The sequence below is a fragment of the Lissotriton vulgaris genome, chromosome 4_1 (genome assembly GCF_964263255.1).
Source record: "Lissotriton vulgaris chromosome 4_1, aLisVul1.2, whole genome shotgun sequence".
In the NCBI taxonomy this organism is placed as follows: Eukaryota; Metazoa; Chordata; class Amphibia; order Caudata; family Salamandridae; genus Lissotriton; species Lissotriton vulgaris.
Window position 1 is genome coordinate 639,845,778 of NC_141691.1, and position 22,238 is coordinate 639,868,015.

The 22,238-nt window shown below is 43.6% G+C and overlaps 1 protein-coding gene across 6 annotated transcripts in view; it reads left to right on the forward strand.

The window, feature by feature from the left end:
• The window catches only part of TNS3 (tensin 3), an 838,360-nt gene that overhangs the window by 567,961 nt on the left and 248,161 nt on the right, over positions 1-22,238 (forward strand). For all 6 annotated transcript variants that reach the window (XM_086964904.1, XM_086964903.1, XM_086964909.1 and 3 more), the window contains 3 exons: positions 4,217-4,346; positions 7,069-7,134; positions 17,391-17,495. In XM_086964904.1, the coding sequence (XP_086821030.1) occupies positions 4,217-4,346; positions 7,069-7,134; positions 17,391-17,495 (301 nt within the window). The remainder of the gene's footprint in view (positions 1-4,216; positions 4,347-7,068; positions 7,135-17,390; positions 17,496-22,238) is intronic.

Genomic DNA, 22,238 nt, shown 5'->3' on the forward strand with positions numbered 1-22,238 from the left:
GCACCTATTTTATAGTCCCGTTTTGTGAATTAGTATTCCTAGTGGTTAGTTCTGGAAAAATAAATTGCAGAAATATGTGTATTTTATAACTTTATGTGTTAATCATTGGTGGGGTCAGTGTGACAAATTATGACTGTGACCTTAAGTCCATTGCTCCCCAGTGATTAACCACACTCTTCAGGTTCTATTTTCCGCCATCCGCTTTGCAGCAGGGAGCGCTTAGAGACTGACCTAAATAATTGTTTTTAATGAGCTGTAAAACTCACCCGTTAATCCTTTACTGGACACCGGGATTGGTGGGTGGGATGGGGTGTCTGAAGGAGAAACATAGTAAGTATTGCTTTAAATGGAAATAGAATTGCAGGTACTCACTATTTAGAATACCTGTTTGCTCCTGAGAAGTGCAGGTACTCTCCCATTAGATGTATTGCCGAAGTGCTAAGAAGTGCAGATGCTCTTTCTTTCAAATTTAACAAGTGCAGGTACTCAGACTCGGCAGCACCTGCCCATTTAAAACGCAGATACTAAAGAATGTATTCTAAAAATATTCAGTGTTGTCAACATCTTGGTCCTGTCATTCCTACTCAAGAGGGATGCAGACCTTCCCACCAGTCATTTGCAAATCAGTCATGTCCGCTGCTCTGTCACAAAAGGGGTCTGTGCATTTCTTTTTGGCGCCTTTGCAGACCGTAACTAGAAATCTCTCTGAGGCATTGTATGTTTTGTTTACAATAAAAGGTCTGGTGGAATAAAAGGCAGGGATTGCCCTGCAACTAAGGATGGGGGGTGCAAATGTGATTGGAAGCATCAAGTCCCAGTCCTGGGCGTTACGTTTACCAATAATTATTTTCTGATGTGTTAGGGCCAGAAGTAAAACTTCCAGAATGTATACAAGCCCAGGATTGGAAAACGGTGTCTCTGGTGGAATCATCTAGTAACTTTACATCACCCCTCGTGCCTATATGGGCAAGTTATAAAATGGCTCAGTAGCTCCTTTCTCCACCTGAGGGCCAGAGAGGAATTTACTTTCGCAACTCTGGCCTCCTCTGTCAAAAACAAACTCTCACAGTGCTCACTGAGGGCATTGTATTGTATTGATTATTGGTGTAGTGCTTAGCATGCCCCTTGTGAGGCCTCTAGCGCTTAGGGTACGTGTCATTTTATTTATATAGCAAGTAAAATGCAGCATCATCATATAATCTAAAAAAGTAAATGTTGTGCATGCGCTTTTCTTACAAGGAACTGGGGGGGCGGCTCCTGTTTGGCAGCCCTTGTGTTTTCCTCCACTGCGCAAGACATGGCCTCAACTTATTTCCTCCCCAGAATTCGACTAAAAGATCTCAAGATATTCAGGGACAGATGTCCAAGGAGACGCCGTGACTCAGCGGCCTTCCTACTGGAGACGACTGATATGCCAAGGCCACGTAACGACTGTGTCGCTTGGGAGGGGGATGACCTGGCGCCTCGAGGCAGGGGGGACTTGAACCCCGATAGGCGGCTAGGGACAGGAGCGACTCGAACCCCCATCGCTCGGTGCAGTGGCATCTAGACGGAGCTCGGGGGGCCTCCAGCTGACAACCCCGGGCCATGACATTCGCCGCTCCTCCTGCCTCCGCGACAAGAGGCCCGTGTTTATGACTCTTCCTCAATCCCTCGCCTGTCCAGGACATGTACAGCACGTCGTCTCTTCCAGCTATGGCGGCCGTCAAACCCGACCTTCAGTAATTGCCAGGATTTTGAGGGAGGACAAATGTGGGTGCTGGGAGCTCCCATTCCGCACGAGGGCTGTGCGCCGCCTTCCCCTCCCAGCACCCCAGGTTAAAATGTCTGACATTTAGAAGCTGCCATTTGCTTTCTTCTCCATCACGTCTTTCAAATATAAGGCCAAGAGCACAGCCGCCTCCATATCCGAAATGCGTGTTTTTCACTTTTATTTCCGGTCAGTTTATTAAATAATTTGTCGGCATTCTACACGCCAGGATGCTTTGTAACGTGCCAGCCAGGGGTTGGCATTACTTCGACCCTGCGGCATGGTGTTGACATTCCTTCTGCCTTTACCGCCGCGCATGTAAACCCTACACTCAAGGCACTATGTAATTAAAACCTACGGGAAGATTGCTGCGATACGGTGACTGTATTTCTAGCTGAATGTTTGCTTTAGTATTGGCATGTGTAATAATAAAAAAGCAATTACCATAAGCTTTGATGCAAGCAACTTTGTTTTGGCAATTAACTATTGCGCTGAATATTCGCAAACTTTCAATCAATAAAATAAAGCCAAGCTAACAGTTCATTTGCAGATGTGTGCCTGTGCTGCAGGACTGGCTGCGTTGTCATCTCGTGTTGATAAGAGATAGTGGTCTTATCCGCGGGGCGGGAGGGGCGGGCACCCCGCTTTGAAGTCTCCAGGACTGAGGATGCACGCGGGGTCAGGGTCAGCACGCGGGGTCACCTCTTCTGAAGTTATCCATGGAGTCATTGGGGCTTCGGAGGCTCCTGGACAAACTTCCATCCGAACCCCTCCCTTTGACCCTCTCCCTGTGACCTATGAACAGAATGTCTGTTTGATTAGCTGGAATGTTTGCACGAGTCTCCCACAATCGGGCCTGATCTTTAAAAAAGGAAATGTGCCAGTTTGTATATAAGTGTGCTTGCGGTACATTTCCGACCTTTTAAAACTCTCACAGATGATTCTCCGAGTACTCCTGATGCTCCCAGACTTGTAGTTGCCCAGCAGTAATTTTAGATTTCTTTTGTGCATTCCAAGTTCCTCCCTTGGTAAGGCATTTTATGGCCTTTCGCATCCCATGATGCAAGAGGTGTACGTTTATTCGTGTAACGTTTTCACAATAATGCAACTAGACTTTCAAACTTAATTGATTTTTTTTTTAATTCTCGCTGTGGGGAATACTTTTCTGCTTGGAGAAACCCTGTACTTTACATTTCCTCCTATTTCGGAGATTTTCCCTTCCCATTATCACATTGGATACACATTTATTTCTGCCATTGTGAGGGAATAAATATTCCTCTGTTTCCGAGGTTAAAAGGGTAAATAGTTTGTGCATACCCACAAATGCACATGTGTGTGGGTATTTGCCTTCTTGCTACAGTATCCCCCTCTCTGGCCCTCCGCCGCCTCCCCACCTGTGAGCGCAGGTTTGCTCACAGTTAGACGATAGAGTTTTCATATTATGCATGAGTAAATCACATTGAACGTGTAACCTTTTTTTTGCCTGTGCAACACGAGAATTTACACACGCAAAACGAGCCCTTCCTGCACCCAAGTCCAATTTGGGTATGGAAATGCCTTTGTGAATTAAAGTCGTACAGGAATTTGTATATCAGAGGGTGCACCTTCTCACAATGTGTCCCTGTTGTGCCAGAGTTGCCAGGGCACTTATGTAGCGCCTCAAGACTGTCCACATCTTCAGTGAGTGGGTGGTGTCCGTTTGTGTATTTACATCCACTCATGCTAGGGGATGAACAGGGGCTGATGTCCTGTAGTACTGAAGATGATGTGTAAAAAACTAAGCGAACACCAGTGGAGAACAATTCCACCAGTTATAAGTTCCAGTTAAGCCATAAACTATATGGGAAAAACAGCTTCTTAATTTTGAGTACCTAATTTAGGCTTTGAAATGCATCACCAGCACCTGGTAATATGTACTAATTGTAATACAACATTTGTCTTAAAGAAGTTGTGTGTCGTCTTAGATAGGATTTAATAACTGAACTCATAACATTCTGTGAATTGTGGCTTGTAAAGACTCCTGCCATAAAAATGCACGATTGAGGGAGGTTATCGAAAAATATTACTATATCATTCTGAAATAATGATTTGCAAAGAATATGGGTGCCCCTAATTGTAAAGCTTTTGTGGGAACTTGTTCTACCTTTTGTTTGCTTACCTGCAGGGGGCACTGTAACTGGAATCCTTGTCACTATTGCAGACTTGCGTTGTGTAGCGCTGGTGCACAGCCTCTATCGGTTCTAGGCTGATGTTGCCACTGCTCATGTTTTGAAGTTTTTGCAGTAATATGTTGAATCATTTTGCACACATTTTGCAACACATTACTACAATTTGCAGACCTTTTCAGTAAAAGGCACCAGCGGCGTGTAGTGCCTACACTGTAAAACAAAAATCATCTTAAACGGCTTGTGCAATAAAGAAATAAAACAGACTGAACCAACAGTGCCCGCCTCCTTTCTCTTGCAGGTGAAATGTTACCATAAAAAGTACCGCTCTTCCACCCGGGATGTGGTGTTCCGCCTGCAGTTTCACACGGGGTCTGTTCAAGGCTATGGGCTGGTGTTTGGCAAAGAAGACTTGGACGGTGCCAACAGAGGTAGGCTGCTGTGCCCATGCACAGGTGTGTCTGACAATGGGGTCCAGCCATCAATCGTATGTCACTGTAGTCATGGAGATAGTGAAATATCCAGATGTTTCACTTTGACCAAGCTCATTCAGCAGGGGAGTGGCAGGGAGCAGTTTGTGTCCAGTGGTGCATTTTGGAGCACACTGTCCCAAATCTGTGGCACAAGCATGGTGTGGTCGGCTCGTGCCATATACAAAGAACAGACTTTCCATTGAAATGGCCTCTTGAAGTCACCACTAATAGTGCGGGAGGCATGCAGCTTACTGCTAAACACATATAGAGCTCACACTATAACGTATTTAGATCAGGTATCAATCAACTCTTGCTTATAATTTGCACATCACACAGGTAAAATGCCTTGGTTTGTTTTGATCCCATCAAAGGAAATGTACTTGGCAATCTCTATCCTAAAGAAATGAGCACCAATTTGCCAGAAGACTTATGGGTGTCTTGTGGCCTCTCACTTTGAATATACAGCAAATGGAACATGATACAAACAAAATGTAAAGACCTATGTATAGCTCATTCTTCTTTTGTCCTCCTGTGAGGTTATTTCGGACGGATGCCGCACCTCCTGCACCCCTACTTCAAGTGTCCCCTAGTGTTAGAGGGCCTTCAGGCCTCTCTGGTCAATGTCCACACGGTGTCTGGTGCAGGGAAATGAATAAATCGGTACTGTAGCATGTCCCTTTCACCCACAGCCAGGGCTGGAGTAAGGATGGTACCATCCTTGGCACAGTATTCCACCACCACCCAGCACAGAGGCTGTAGTTGCGGATTTCAGTGTAGCCTGGCAACCTTGCAGCCCACACAAACCCAAAAGTGGCCGGGGTCTGCTTTCGTTCCAGTTGTAAACTCTGATAACCTCCATTTCTTCCAGTTTGACACTCCTTGAATATTATTCGCACCTAAGGTCCACCAGCTTCTGTTACTTTCCTGGCAACAGATTTAGATATTGTTCTAATGCAACTTAAAATAACTGCGACGCTTCTCTCTGGAGCTCAAAGATGGTGCACAAAATACAGTTAACTTAACATTTTTTCTCTGTGTACACTGCAGAGGCACTTTTTTCAAACCAGTCACATTGTTGCCTGAAAACAGAATACATGTCATTGCTTTTCTTTGGCCACCAGATGTCAACCTAAGGCCTGTACTTGCCTCAACTCGTTTTTAAAAAGCAGAGCTACATGACTCTGCCTAGTCTAATGAGCCTACGGTCACAATCGAATATTGGTGAATTTTCTAGAAATTATTTCAACATATTTGTTATAAACCACCTGTCTAGTTATTTCGCTCTCAAAAGAATGTCATCTAATTCACATAAATGAGAATCCATCAAGCAACACGTTTGTGATTATCAGCCACCGTTGAAAGATACATTTGTGCCACTCTTGTTTGCTTGCTTTATTCAGCGCCTTTCCTTGCCCTAGCTTGTCCATGTTGTGATTGCCTCTTTCTGGCAGCACAGCCTCTGCCATATTTTTGATAGGCTGACTTCTATCCTTCCACTGTTCAATTTTAGAGAACGACATGTTTTTATTTTTGCGCTGCATTAGAGTGCATGTGTTTTCCAGGTTTCTCTTACGCTCCCCCCCACCCCCCCCCCCCCAAGCTCCTATGCTGCTGCCTCCCTCGTGTGCTGCAAGTTCTGTCTTGTGTGCTTCTTCCCCTCACCAAACTCTCCCACTCTCTGTGCTCCTGCTCACTTTTGTGCTGGTTTACCCCACCCCACCCACTCCATGCTGCCTCCCAAACCCATACATTCCCCAGTGCTCTCCCACCCTCACCACTTGGCTCTTTAAAAAAAATCTATATATACTTTTGGAGCCCGGGCAGTAAATTGCTGCTGGGGCCTTCACCTTAAAATAAATTGTTTGCACTACTTTAATTTCTTATTTTTCTAATATACGAATCCATCTCGGATTGATAAATAATAAAAAAAAACATAGTGCTGGTGTTATTTCGTATGTATGCTGCATGCACACACCTACAAAATGACGCGTGCACCCTCGAAACAACGTGGACTGCCGTGTCCTCTCTCTTTGTGGCCATATTACATATTTGTTTTCACTGTTGGCCATGCTGCACAGAATTGACAAAAGGCATTGGGCACTAGGCCCTGGGGGACCCGAAGATGCCAGTTTACAGAGCAGATATGCATGCCTACACATTTTGCGCATGGCTTCGTCTTGAGCGAAAAGCTACACATATAGGGCTATGGGGTATATTATATATTGCCATTTCATATGCTGTTCTTGTCAATTGACTCAATTCAACTTCTGCTGCTCTTTGTCAATTGAAAGAAATATACTTTGTAAATACAGGTGATTGCAACCTCCCTCCCTAGAGCTGCAGATCCCACCAATGTACGACCTGGCCATGTGTCTCGCCGAGGCTCCCATGCAGGACTGCCCCCAGCACTCACATAGACCCCCAGAAGGGCGGCTGCCTGGAGTTAGTGACTGAGCCGCGTCCTTACGCGCCCGGGATACTAACAAGGCGCGCTCCATTCACGCCCCTGCTCGCTGGGCCCCTTTATTGGCCGACTGCGAACTTGCTTGTTCTCAAAAGCACTTTGTGGAAACTTCAGAGGGAGGCGGCGAGCCGGGGTTGCATCCGTTGGTAAAATCCAGATTTGTGCTAGCTGTCTGACACATCAAGACGTTCATGACGCGTCTCGTTGCCCTTCCAGATGGCCGCTTCCCGGACTACGGCAAGATCGAGCTGGTGTTCTCCGGAGGCCCGGAAAGAATCCAAGGTGAGTGATGGCGCGTTCACGCGCGGAATGTGCTATGAACTATCCCGAAAGAATGGCGTCACGCTGCATAGATGTGTATCAATCTCAGACTCCAAGGGGGGTAATAAATCGGGCGCTGCAGCCCTAGTTGATGGATTGTGATGAATGCGATTTTTAATATCAAATATTTAGAGGGAGGGGGTGCCTGGAAACGCCGCAGAGGTTGCATTGGAAGTAAAAAAAAAAATGCACAGCATGTGAACACTTCCTGTTGTTTGAAGTAGGTGCACACGCAGCCAGGGGGCACTTTAGGCCTGAGCCTTGCGCTGAGTTTCACGTGCTTGTAACACAAAGCCTCGTAGCTTCAGGGGTGGATGATTAACTCATCACCGAGTTGTTTTTTAGGCCAGAGCAGTGTTTGCCGTAGCGTAGAAAGGCAATTAAAACAGGACAGGGTTGGGTGAGGGCACTCCGGTGATAGGTACCCTGGGCACGAGGCTGGCAGGCTGGAGCACGGGTGTCTCCGGGTGATTGGCATGGTTTGCGCCTCGGGCACACTCCTGTTCTTGGCTGCCACAGACCCTGCGCCCGCTAGAAGAGCAACTCACGTCCCTCGATGGCCGGACTCTGCAAACTTAGACATAAGCCAGCTTCCATCGGGGGCTGGCAGCAACTGTCTGCACTAGTCATCCGTGAACCCGACCGCCAAGTGGCAGGGTCACGTGTGACACGCCCACCCGGTGCTGGCTGGTTTAGTACGCATGCTCAGTCTCGCGCACCTCGTCAGGGTTAGAAAGCGCTGTATAAATGCACTTACAACACAACACAACACAACACCTAGAAGGAGAAAAACAGAGCAATTACAACCCCCGAATGCAAAGCGCATTTGATTTGTCTAAACACACTGCTCCGCCTTAACATTACCCATGGCTCGGGGCTACCTGGCAGTTATCTCCTGATCCTATGTTCCTTCCTGGTAAACACTTCTTCCCTGTTTATAGCAACACTTCATATATTAATGAGTGCCGTTCTACCATGATGGCACGGAACGGATGGCTCAACAGGACATGGGGAGGGGAAGGGAGTTCTCCTTACTGGTCTGCCTGTAGTAAGTAGCAGTGCTTGAAATGGAAACATAGAAGTGCAGGTACTCTGTAGCAGAGTATCTGATTGTTTTTGAGAAGTGCTGGTACTCTCCAATTAAAAGTATATCATTTCTCTCGAAGTGCCGGTACTCCTCCATTCAAAATAAAAAAGTGCTGGTACTCCGTACCGGACAATACTGGCCCATTTAAAGCACTGGTAAGTAGGGCCCTGCGTCCCAGTGAGAGGAGACGAGGCTTTCTTGTTAAGCTTCGTTGGTTTGAGTAACTGCCAGGAGTTCAGGCAAGAAGTCATGGCTAAGGAATGAGATATGAAAGAGAAGACTTGGCACAGTATGAGTTACCAAAAATAAATTAGATATTCACCAGAATGAAGCAACCTGCTCCAAGGAGTTCTCATCTGGTGGCTAATTGCCAGCTTAGACCTCAGAGACCAATGTTCTGATCTTGACGTGGGACTCTCACAAAAAATGTGTATGCCTTTATTTCTCTCTTTATAAAATCTGTGAATCAAGTGATGTAAAAATGTGTAATGTTAACATTAAATGCAGGGTGTATTGAATCAGTTTGATTTTACAGCATGCCACTCCCACCGACCTTCCCTCCTCCCTCCTTTCTGTAATCTAATTTCAACCTGGCACTGTGCACACCAACCCGACCTTGCTACACTGTGCCTACTGCTTAATGATCGGATTTTAGACTGTAAAACCTTTATTTGGCCCTACAGTTGTAATGTCTGCTCAAGGTCATGTTTGAAGGGCAGCCAGTCTCTGCGAGAACAAGAGAATTATTTAGTTGGACTTATTTCATCTTCTCAACTTCTGGCCTCCTGGTGATAAAAATGATGGTTTACTCTAAGAAACAGTCCTTTTGTGTGGGCACTAGGCACACAGAAGCAAAGCACAAAAGCCCGTGAGAAAAGTAAAGTCAACCATGCCGATGAAATTTGCTCAGTTTGGCAGGGCTGGATGAGCAGCTGAAAAGGGTATAGAGCCAGTTCAATTTATGTTGTGCCCTGTGTAAATTGTGAGTGCTGGTCTACATTTCCAGTTTGAATTTTTGGCATTGTATCTGGTAGATTAAGTAAAATATTGAATGAATGATTGATTGTTTATGTGCCGCACTTGTAAAACAAGGCGCTCCAGTGGAACAACAAATTGTTATTTAGCATGCAGTTGCAGTTACTTCTTAGGCGAGCAGGGTGAAGGCAAAGAGAGGAGTTAGTGTGATAACCTCTGTTGAGTGTGTGTTTTTGTGAGGAGTGTGAATTAAGCACATCTGTCTATTGGAAGCCAGTGTAGTTCCCTGGGGTGTGATGTAATATGAGTTCTGTGTGGGAGGTTGAGGAGGAGTCTGTCTCCCGGGTTCTGGATGGTCTGTAATCTGCTAATGAGTTGCTTGGTGATCCCGGCGTAGAGTGTGATCCCATAGTCTTAACTTGCTGGTTACTAGGGGCATGAGTAACAGTTTATATTGTGTTGTTTGGGAGCCATTTGACGATCTTCCTCAGCATCTTCAGGGTATGGAGCAGGATGAGGTGACGGCATTGACTTGTGCAGTCACGTCCAGTTTGCTGCTTCTGATTATTCCGAGGTTCCTGGCGTGGGTTCTGGGGGTGGGTGTGCGTCCAAGTTCAGCCAGCCACCATTTAGAGTCCCACGATGAGGTGTTCTTGCCGAAGATCACTACTTCTGTCTTGGTCATGTTGAACTTGAGACAGTTGTCTTTGATCCACTTAGCTATTACGGTCATGAATAGTCGACCTAGATAACTGACAAAGGAGACAGATAAGGGAACTCACATGATCACAAAGCTATCTGTCAAAAATAAAGACTCACTTTAGCTCATTTGGACTTGTACACAAAGGCATATATGAGTAAAGGAGGCAGTTCTTTCATGAATTCTAACACACCTTTGTGTATAGGCACTGATACATCCAAATCCCTATGGGTAAAATTGTAAAGATGAGTCTGCTGTTTCTATTTGTACTAATTGTATATGAATATTCACATTTTATTACCATTTTGGATGCTATGGGTCAATTCACTAAGGGATGCAAGAGTATGTGAAAGAGTACTACAAGAGTGCTCTTTTCTGTACTCCTACATGCCACTGTGAATCAGCCCCACCGAGTCCATCCGTGAAACAAGTTGTTAACAAGCATTTTGTGCCCCTCTAGAAGTGCCAAGAAGATTGAGCTTCGTCTCCATTTATGAGCACAGTGTACTAGTAACCATCAAAATATTGTGGATGGAGGCGGGGTGCATTGTGCATGAGCCTCAAATCTAAATAGTTCCTAATTTTAGACATAACAGTGTAGTTCTTGTCAGAGCCTGGCTAACACACCACAAGAGTTGTTTTCCTTAGTCGAGTCACAGTGAGTGTGTTTGCATTTCACATTCCTCTTAAATTTGAACAGGCATCTGCACTGATTTTGTGAGACTTGTGGTTTGCTTTCTACAAACATTTCCAGCTTTATAGTACATACAGCACAGGGGACAGCTACTTGTCAGGAGTTGGTATGTTGTGCTTCGGATTGTAGTCTTTGTTGCTAGATTGTTTACTTAGGTTGAACTGCTGCCACACTAAGCTATGCGACGAGGCACAGTGGTTCACATCAGGTGGCAGAATCATTAATGATTTGAATACCGACAAAAAACATGCTGTGTTGGCCGTAATCAATCAATGAAATAACATTTTAACATATAAAAAACAGAGGGAAAACAGACTCCAAATACCATAACATCGATGTATTAAAAGGAAGTAATAAAATATACAGTGGCAAATAGTGCTTTGTGTATTCGGTGAGTGGCAAGAACATTCTTAGTAAAAAAAAAAACGACGATGGACGGAATGATGAACAATTCAAGCATCCCCCCCCTCCCCAGTCACACATCTGGGTTTAATCCATTGTTTTTTTGCTCACCACTCCACCCCAGTTTGGACGCAACCATATGCAAATCAGTCTTGTCCTACAGTGTGGACGCAGCAAGGAAGGTGAATTTGCTTTGTCCGCTGTGACCATTCTTGCTGCTGCATGTACTCAGTAAACACAAGGAGATGATGGACGGAGCGCTGAAACTTTTCAGACACTCTCTTCCAGTCAAGATCTGGGTTGATTCCATCATCATTCTTTACCTTACTTCACCACCCGAGTTCAGACCCACCTATATGCAAATCAGTCTTGATACTGTGCCTCATGGGAACAGTCAAGCCGGAACTGCCAAGCCAGGTCTTCCCTGGACCGGAAACAAGCATCCTGGGTCCGGTTTCGGGGTAACACCCCTCATCAGCCAGGCTAGCTTAAATCCAGTGGCAGAGTGAGCAAGGGACCCACGTCTGGGCATAATCTGCCAACTTAGGGCGAGCAAAGCAAACATAAGGAGGAGATGGGCGGAGCGCTGAAACATTTCAGACACTCACTCATTTCGTATAGAGAGCACGGCATGCCGCAAAATACAGTTTTTTAATGCCACCTCACGAATGACCATAGCCCCAGAGGCAATAGAACAGTTCATCTTGTTCTAGGGCATTCAAGCCACTCTAAGGGAGTCGGGACTGATCTATGATATTAATAACAAACTTCCAGTAACTGTGAAGGTGAGTTCTGTGTCTTAGCAACAATCAAAACCTGATTGTTAACCGCCCGAGAAACCATTTTTCCCCAGATCAGACTTGATGCTATGTCATGTACGTGGCATCTTGTTAGTTAAATATGTTTTGCTGTTTCCTTCTGTAATATACAAATGCACACTGGCATACATGCACCCCCTTACATGTGTATGTGTGACAATAATTTAAATTGAGCATTTCAATTGATGCAGTGTTTTCTCTCTGTTTTTGCAAAGTGCCCAATAAAAACCCACAAATTAATTGATCTATTTATTGGCTTCTTTTCACTTGGTCATCTGATGGATCTTGCTCTTCGCATTGAGGAGTGAAGGACTTCAAAGTGTCAATGTTTGCTACCTAGCAAGACCCAGAAATTAGTTACCAATTAATAAATCAGTAATTTGGCTCAAACAGATAACTCTTAGTACCATACTGTAAATATACATAATGGCAACAGGAAGTCCAAATCTCCTAAAGAAATTTTAACAAGTCAAGATCACACAGACTAAGAGCTCAGCTGCTGCATTACAGAATAATAATTGAACCTAAAGTTTTGTGAGCAATTTATGACTATCTGCTATACATTTATAAACTCCTTATCTCTAACACAATCCCTGTGGAATGAATTAAGAAACTCGATACTCAAACATTTAAACATTTTATAAAACCTGTATAATTTTAGTAAATTATCATCAATTGTATTAAACTATCGATAGAAAATTAGTTGATGAATTCAGATAAGTCAATTTCAGGTGTAGTGTATCACTACACATTCATACAGAAACTAAAGGTAACGTTCTCAAAGTTCCTAGGCATAGATAGATCAAACAAGAGTCTTTAAATCGTCAGTTCAAAAAGACATTTTGAAAAAGGGGATTTTTAGCAAATGGTCTGCCAGGAGTCCAAAGGAAGTCTGCAAGGCACGAGATTCCTGCCTTCTCAGGGGCAGAAAGAGTCAGCCAGCAAGCCAACCCGCTCAAAATATTCAAAAGGGAAAACAAGACCATAGAGCTAGCTAGCCAGACAGTTGGTCGGAAAGAAGAAAAGGCACAAGGCAAAAAGGGGTAAAGGCTCCTCCTCCTCAGTCCAGATGTAGCACCCACAGTGCTTCACTATTACCATCAAACATACATGTGTGGTAATCTTCTGTTTACGAATTACAAAAGTGGAAATATATAGTTATTCTCCAATGCCCATCATGGGAACCAACTGTCCTGTCCTTCTTAATCATAAAGCTATAGCACAAAAGACTGTTCATTGTTATCTTGTGTGCTCATTGCAAATGTCCGCTTCTCAAAGAAGTATCAATAATTCTAATACATAATGTACCCAGTCTCTTCATGTCTCATGAGTAGTAACTAGAACAATATACTACTCGTAGTACTTCATGGGAAAGTGTAGGCCTGAAAACGAAAACAAGCTAATTTCATATTAAGAGCAGTGTAGCTGGATTTAATTTACATTCATTAGAAAGAAGTACATAATTTTTCTTGTGCAAATAATTTCTCTAGTGCAGTGTCATGGATTTTCATAAAAGGCTTGTTAAAATACGAAATACAGCCTACTGCTATATTTGAAAAACACATACATGTAACATATATCCATACATTCATGAAGCAATATAATTTTAGGAAATCTAAGATCCCTCTTACATAAGGAGCATTTTTGGAAAGTTTCAACCTGTTAAAAAGTTTGGTGGAATTGCACCAACTTTTCAAAAGTTCAATAGTATACTTCAACGTGACTAGTGAAATAGTGTCAATCATTCTCACATTTGAATTCACCATACAAATCATAGCTGTGGATAATCTTAGTAATGTTTCATAACTATATTTCACACGTTTATTATTGTCATATTATTATATTTAAAAAAGCTTCAGTTTGATAAGTAAAATATATAGAATGTTTAGCATGAGCACGACCTGTATGAAAACCAACTGTTAGACATTTTTGGTAATGTATTACGTTTTGTTATTAAACTCTAAAGCTTAAACATTCTTTTACGATGCATGCATTTTATTTTCTTCATAATCATGATACATATAATCAAAAACATATCTAAAACAGTGTGTAAGGTGCACAATCAATTTATATGTCTATTGTCATACGCATAGTGTGTTTAAATGTTGTGTAAAGGATGAACAGTTTTTATACTGCATCACAATGGATATGTAATTTTTTGGCAGCAGTATTTTTATGACGTGTGTGTACCGTGGTGGACAGCAGCAATCACCCTGATAGTAATTTTGCAACCCTTTGCCTCTGGTGCCGCCTTTGGGACTAGGCATACAGATTAGAAATTCATGACACAAATCTACTCCTTTTCAGCTTTTACTCGATTCACACAGTTGCTACGATTCACCATAGATCAAACCCGGTGTCAAAGGACAAACGGTTATGATTAGGTAATACCTTTTTATAAAAATAGCTCCTTAAACAATCGCATGGTAACTTCCTTGTCCAAATAAGAAAACGTGGCAGTAAATATTTTTATGATAAGAATGTAGATAAGATCAGGGTGGAAGGCACACATGAGGCTCTTGGCCTAAGGTGTTGATTGCAACTACCCTTTTAGCACAGGGAACTGGGAAAAAACAAGATGGCTTCCGAGTTAGGTCATTATTTTAATGTGTTTTGTCATTTCTGTATGTGTGGAAGATCCATTAGCTCCTACAGACGTGAGCCTAACTCCTGACCTGCAGTCATTTATAACAGGGCCTGTGCAAAATCCATGATTACAAAATCCATGATTACTTAAACAGTAGATTTCAAAGCAACAAAGCTCCCTGAACACCACCTGCTTCACAAATATGAAAATCTGCTTGTAAACAGAAAGAGCTGTTGGGCCAGCAGGAGGGGATGGGAGAGAACACAGGCTAATCGATAAATGAAGTGCGTTTAGTTCTTACACTTGAATCACTACGTATACATTCAGCAGTGCACAGACTGTGTTGGTAACTTGAATAATCTCCATGTGGTGTGTCATACCATATCATGCCACCTGAAGGCAAATGCAAGGCATCTTAATTTGCTGCAAATACACACAGCCTTTATAGGTCAAGCAAGGTCTCCTGTGTGGAAATTAAGACTGGGACTAAACACTTTCAAATTAAAATCTACTCACCATAGCTTTTAAGAAACCACATTGTTTTGTCTCTTTATTAAAAGTCTCAGTTTTCTGCTCTGATCACTGACTAAATAACTACAGTTGAATGCACTTCAAGTATGCCTTGAATATACCTGCATTTAGTTGGGGAATGGCCATGACTCTGACTTGAAAGGCTGCCGTATCTGAATCCACTGGATCCCATCTTTCCCTGTCATGCTGATGATAAACCTTGTAGCCTGTGCAGTGGTGGTGCCTGCTTAGCTCAGAGTCCCATACCCTCTGAAGGCAGACCCATAACTAGGCCTGGGCAGAGGTCACTTTTTTCTGCTACGCAAAACTCTGCAAAGTGATAAAAAAAACTCCCCTGTACTGCATAGAGTTCTGCAAGCAGCAGATTGAGGTAAGTCATGCTGCTCTCGCTGATTTTTTAGCACCAGGAGTTTGTCCCACGCTGTAAAATCAGCACAAACCACATAACACGCAAGAGGGCTCGGCTTCTTTCTGCCGCTTGAGTATATGTTCTACTCGAGTGGCAGCTTCCTCACTGCGAGCAGCAGGTGTCTCAAGGCAAGTGGTAGCGACCTGCCACGACCACCCATGTTGAGAAATCTGCCGTGAGGTGGTCTAGCGTTAGATTTTCCTTGATTGGCAACTTAATACTGGTGAGCAGCGAGAGAGGAATAACTCTGCTCGCTGCTATGCAGAATTTTTGGGAACTCCGCTCTCTACGCGGACTGGGAAAAACTCTGCAAACTCTGTGAGCGGAGTGGAGTTTACCGCCCAGGCCTAATCGAAACCTGAGATCCATCAACCAAAGTCACTTGCCTTAAGTATAGAAATATCGAACTTGAGCGCTTGTGATTTGCAGATGACACACATTCATCCTTTCAGAAACATTAATTTGATCTTTTTATTTAATTGATGCACAGATTGCTCTAGAGCACGGGTACTCACAGTACGGCCCGCGGGCCTCCAGTGGCCCGGCAAGCCTTCTGTGGCGGCCCGCAGACCTTGAGACATCGTACCTGTGTTTTATATTTTAAGAGTGTCTGCAGCAGCACGAGAGAATCTGCTGCTCTGTGGGTGCCGGGCGATCCTAGCGATGGCCAGAGTAAAGCTGTAGGGGCCTAAGAAGAGGTGAAATACATCTAAGCTTCATTAACATGCAAATGGTCTTTTAAAGATCTGTGAAGTGCTCATATGCGTATGTGAGTGTGTGTGTGCCCAGGCTGCCACACAGGCAGGGTGAGGTGACAGAGGGAGTGAGAGGGAGGGAAAGGAAGGGGGATGGAGAGGGAGTGAGAGTAAGAGGGAGGGAAAGGGAGGAAGACGGAGAGGGAGTGAGAGGGAGGGAAAGGGAGGGAGACTGAGAGGGAGGGAGGGAAAGAGAGGGAAACGGAGAGGGAGGGAAAGGGAGTGAGAGGGAGGGAAAGGGAGTGAGAGCGAGTGAGTGAGAGGGAGGGAAAGGGAGTGAGAGGGAGGGAAAGGAATTGAGAGGGAGGGAGTGAGAGGGAAGGAAAGGGAGTGAGAGAGAGGGAAAGAGAGGGAGAGAGACGAAGTGAGCGGGAGACGGAGAGGGAGGGAGACGGAGAGGGAGTGAGACGGAGAGGGAGTGAGATGGAGGGAAAGGGAGGGAGACGGAGAGGGAGTGAAAGGGAGGAGTGAGAGGGAGGGAAAAGGAGAGAAAGGGAGATGGAGTGAAAGAGAGAGAGGGAGAGAGAGTGAGACAGTCAGAGGGAGTGAGACAGAGGGAGAGAGAGGGAGCGATAGGGAGTGAGAGGGAGTGAGACGTCAGAGTGAGTGAGACAGAAGGAGACGGGGAGAGAGAGCTAGAGAGAGGGAGGGAGACCGAGAGAGAAAGAGAGAGAGAGAGAGAGAGAGATGTGTGTATGCCGGGTCTGGTGGATCAATGGACAAAGGCGTCCGCTGCAGGGACCTGTGATCAACCTAATGGTCAGTTTTTTTTGTTGCTCTAGCCCCGCCCCCTCCCCCACTGACCCAGCCCCCACCAGTGCGGCCCTCGGACACAAACCAAACTGTTAATTTGGCCCCCGAGAGAAAGTTTGTGAGTACCCATGCTCTAGAGTGACTGCATGTGTTTTGTTAAATGCTGATGCAGAATGTTGAAAGTGATGGTTGGTCTTGGTAGTGCTCCTTTGGAGGACTAGAAATCAAGTTTTCACTTAACGCTGAGGCGACACATGCAATCCTAAGTCTATCTTTAATGTTCCAGATGTTTTTACTGAATCATTTTCTGTCCTGTTTGTGGCCTTCCACTGGTGCATTGCCATTTGACTGATGTGCATTGCAAGCGTGGACGAAAGCAGCACATTATCTTTCCTGTTTCGTTGACACAAACATTTTTGATCTCTAGACCACAACTAAGTGAGATCCAGAATCTGAATGCTGATGTCATGAATAATGGAACTGAAATGTTCTTTTGATGTTTAAAGGTTCTCAGCATCTGCAGAATGACCAGGGCGTAACAATAGATTACAACACTGCAGACCCACTCATTCGCTGGGATTCATATGAAAACATGAACGCTGATGCCGAAGGTGAGTGTGGATCATTGCGATAGATGAACAGTCGGTTACATCTCTAAAAATGCGGTGGCTATTAAATTGTTTCCTCTTTCCTCTCTTGCCTTTTCCAAGGAAAAATCAAGTTCCTATGTTTCTGGACACTACTGGTTTTTGCCTATTAATCCTGTACCTGTATACATTTGATGTGTGGCTTTAGACAAAGTAAAATGTGGCTTTTTGCATGCTAGCGTGTACTGCACTGTGTGTGCTACATAGATTTGGCATTGCTGGACGTTTGTTTGTAGGAAATCCAAGTGAGCTTCTGTAGTGGCCCACGGGTTTCGGCAGTCGCCTTTCTCGATGGTGACCATCGAGAAAGGCGACTGCCGAAACGCGTCTGGTTACCGTGAGTCCGCAATAAAGTCGTTTGGACTCGCCCCCGAGAGTGCATTTCTTTGTGCCTGTGGAATTGCGTGAAGAATAGAGCAATTATATATATATATATATATATATATATATATATATATATATATATATATAGCTATATAGATATTGAAATATATGTATTTATTTATGTAGAAAAAATGTGTTGTTCAAAAAGGGTACAAAATACAATTCACTTACAGACAAAAGTGATAGAGATTCTTATGCCATAGCCCATTTCAAACATTAGAAAACAGGCAAATCAGCATTGGTTATATAATGAATAATTCCTGAGATGATGGTTACAATGAAAATGGGTTTAGTTGTCGACGTTTCGGTCTTTGCTGTGAAAATATCTATAAGACCATCTTCAGGACAAATTGGTTTTATGTGGACTGGAGACCTCACCTTGTAGAAGACCGGCTTCAGTTGTTAATGTGGCTGCACCTATTCTAAAGAAATGTGATGAACCTTTAGGTTACGTCAAGAACTGTTAGTGCAAAAGAAATTCCCCATTCTAGTGAATGAAAAGGGGAGAACACTCTAAGTTCAGGCAAATGTCCAAATAGGTTTGAATGTGTGCCAGCGGGCAGATTGGAATCAACAGGGCTGCATGAAGCTTAATTCTTCCCTGACTGTTCCATTTTACACCTTCACAGTTAAATTACTAACTTATCCTTGGAGGTGTGCACGTAGCAGCATTGCAGACCACATTACGCTTTTCTTATTTTTTGTGTATTTGGGTGTGTGTATTCGCACACATTGTTTATTTTATTCAAATTACTCAACATGTGTACTTAGATTGTTTCAAGGACACTGAGTAGACTGAGCTCCAGCTTCTCCTGAAATAAAGGAGGGCACCATTCAATCACATACTGCCCCCTCGAAGCACTGCAAAACAGTAACCCTAAAATAGTACCATTTATATTTGTAACAGTTTGAACTGATTCTCTTTTAAATAAACGTTGAGAGTTTGCTGATATTTAACGACATGCCTATATAACATACCAACAGCAAAATGGGAATAAAATGAGGGTTTGGGATTCAATACAGCATTCTTTTTGTTAGTAAGGTCTCCAAATTGCTTCTTTCTGCTCTCTACTCCTTCTTTTTCCAAAGATCTCTTCCTACTGCCTGAAAGATCTGAAACAACACTGCTAGTTGGGTGCTTTAAAACCACGCAGGGCAATGACATGACTTTATTGCAAGAAGATACCGTAAAGGAAAGATAAGAGAATATTACTTTTCGTAATGATACCAGCCCATGAGGCATGACATCATACATAGATCCCATGCGTTGTCCACTAATTTTGGACAGTCACCTTGAATTTTTTCCTCTAAATAGTGAGCTTGCCACGTAAGAGCGCTTCTTGGTTGCTCTAGAGTTTGCTTCAGAGATGTCTCTTTCTTAAAGAACACAAAGGGTTACTTTGGAATAGGTGCCGGGCTATACCACTGGTGGCGCCCTGCGTAAAAGCAGCAGGGACTATCTGTGTCCTCGCCATACGTTCAAAGATGATTTCTTTAAAACAGTCCTATCCTAGAGGTTCAATATGTCCCAGTACCGTTCAAAATATACTTAAAAAAAGCCCTTCTCACGATTTTGGGTTTTTCCAGATTCAACATATGCCTATGCCTGGCTATCAGTGCGGTGCCACTAGTAGCCTTTCAGTTATTGGGCATTAGAAGAGAGCTCATTGAGAAGCAGAGCTTTTGTCGCCCAAGCTGCTGAGATTTTAACTTCTGTCCTGCAAAATCCACCTTCTTCCTTACTTAATAAACTTTATCTCGTCTGTAAGCTATAAAAGCACATAAGAAAAACATACATTTAAAACAGTTAAGATATGCAATATAAAATGAGCACTATTCTGTGCAATAATGTAGACATTAAAACAACCTATGACTCCTGACTATTAGGCAGGCTCCTGCACCATGATAGATGTATGCAATATGTCAAGTAGTATCTGGTATCTCCCTGGCTAGTGTTATTCATTAACATAATTGCATAGCCAGCTAAACCGAAAACTGCATATCAAGCTGTACATAAGTCTGGCTTCTTCCACATTAACCTTGAATTCTTTATTGGTATGCAGTGAAGGCTTTATGACACCACAAATTTGTCATATGGGATTCATATCAGGCCAATGCTTAAAAATGATTAATTTTCTGGAAATCAATAAAATACATTTAAACAAAAAATGATAGTGTCCTATTACAGAGGTGAGCATCTCATTCAAAATTGTATGTATTTGTTCTCAGTGGTGTACAGGCTAGCCTTTCTTGATACTTTATTAACCACGGCTACCGTTTTCTGATATCTGAACATTTGGAAGGGAGCTTTTTGACTTTCTAAGGTTAAGTTTCCATGGATTTCTTAGTTCCTGTGGATTTGACGCTAAAATCTTAAACCTTCAAAAATGCTAAGGATGCCCCACCCCTTGTTTGAATTTAGGAACGGCATACATGCTTTATTTCATATTTAGTTCCTTGTATCTGGTTAACTTCTTTTTTTCTGAAAATGTCCATCCTCTGCTTCTTGTGGTCCCTACTATGAAATTACACTGTTTCTCTTTCTATAGTTTGTTGGGTTATTTTTAAATCTGCTGCAAAGCCCGCTTGAGCCGCCAGAAACGTGACACCTTAACACTTTATCAATGATGGAAACTGAAATTAAAGGACACAAAGTGAAACTTTTCGATATTGGACCTGATGCACAGAATGATGTAGTGTTCCCATATAAATGGAGCCCTTCCAATGTTGAAAATGCTGGTGCTGAAATTATTATTATTTAGCATTTGTAGTGCGCATAGCTACCCTAGGGCATTCCAGCGCTAGCGTCTAGACAGAGGTTGTAGCTTCTGGTTATGAGGCTGATTGTTGGAATAGCCAGGTCTGGGGAAGTTTCAGGAAGTGGAGATAACTGGGTTCAGCACGGATGGATTGGGGCATTGTGTTCCAGAGTCTGGCCACATTGTAGGAATATTATCTGCCTCTGCTTCTTACCCTTCTAATTTGGGAATGACTGCGAGATGGAGACTAGTTGAGCGGAGACTTTTTTCGAGATGGTAAGGGGTAGTGAGAGGTCTGTTGATAGCTGGGCCGATACCCAAAAAGGCCTTATGAGCTATGCATAGAGCCTTAAATTTGGTTCATAGACAGGTAGCCAGTGAAGCATCTTCAGGGCCGGTTTTGCCGACTTCTTTTTTGGCACCCCCAGCAATAGACCAGCAGCACCTTTCTGTGCAACTTGGAGTTTCCTTAAATTTGCTCTGGGTGCTCCAAGGTAGAGACAGTTTCCGTAGTCCAAGTATGATAGGACCAGGGCCTGTATCAGGGTCCCCCTTGCACTCATTGGAAGGAGGGAGAGAACCTTTTAAAGTAATCCAATAGTTCCAAAACAGGCTCCAGCCACTCTTACTGCTTGGTCTTCGAAATTAAAGGCGCTGTCCAGCCAGATGCCCAGGCTTTTTATCTTGGTTTTTGGAGTCGGGGCAGGCCCCAGGCAGCTGGGCCAGATCTGTTGTAGGTCTAATCCGGAGGTATTACCCAGCTCTGTTTTTGCGCCATTCAGCTTGAGGCAAGAATGTTCCATCCATGAAGCCATTTCCCCCAGACAGGTTTCAAAGGCAGAGAGAAGAGAAGATTACAAATGTCAGTTTTATCACAATTTTCATGAGCTAAAAAAGTTATTTCCGTGGTTGATGTTGCTATTGTCTAATAAATAGCCCTGCATTGCCTCTTTGTATAGCCTGGCATCGCTCACTCCATTATGGATGGATAGCAAAGGCCTGGAGCACCAGCGGGTTAGGATAAATTTGTTATTAGGTTTTGCACTCTTATTTCGCCACCACCCTGTAAAAACATGTATTAGCTCAGTTTGTGCCCATTCCTCTTTCCATTTGGAGCGCCATGAAGTAGCATGTGAGGTTTAGATAAGTCTGGGTCATACAAGGGTAAAAATGATACTTTTTGTAGAAAAGCAAGAATCTTTGTGGTGGTTCAGAGAGTAGATTGTGCTCCTCAGTAATATTAGTAATAGCAAGAGGCGTAGCTTCCATGGTGCAGCAGGTGCAGTAGCACCAGGACTCTGAGACCTTGGAGGCCCATGTCACGCTGGTTTTTGCTTTATTTTACAGTTCACACAGTGGCCAGGGGGGTGTTTCATTCCTAGCACTATTGCGTATGACACTGGCTACGCCACTAGTGATAGCTTGTTTTATATAGTGCTTCACACCTCACTTTTGCCATTTCAAAGGGCTGTATATGAAAGGTAATAGTATTACCCACATTGATACTCAATGCGTTGACCTCAGAAGGATAAAAGATTGAGTGGGCTTTGCCAAAATCTGAGGT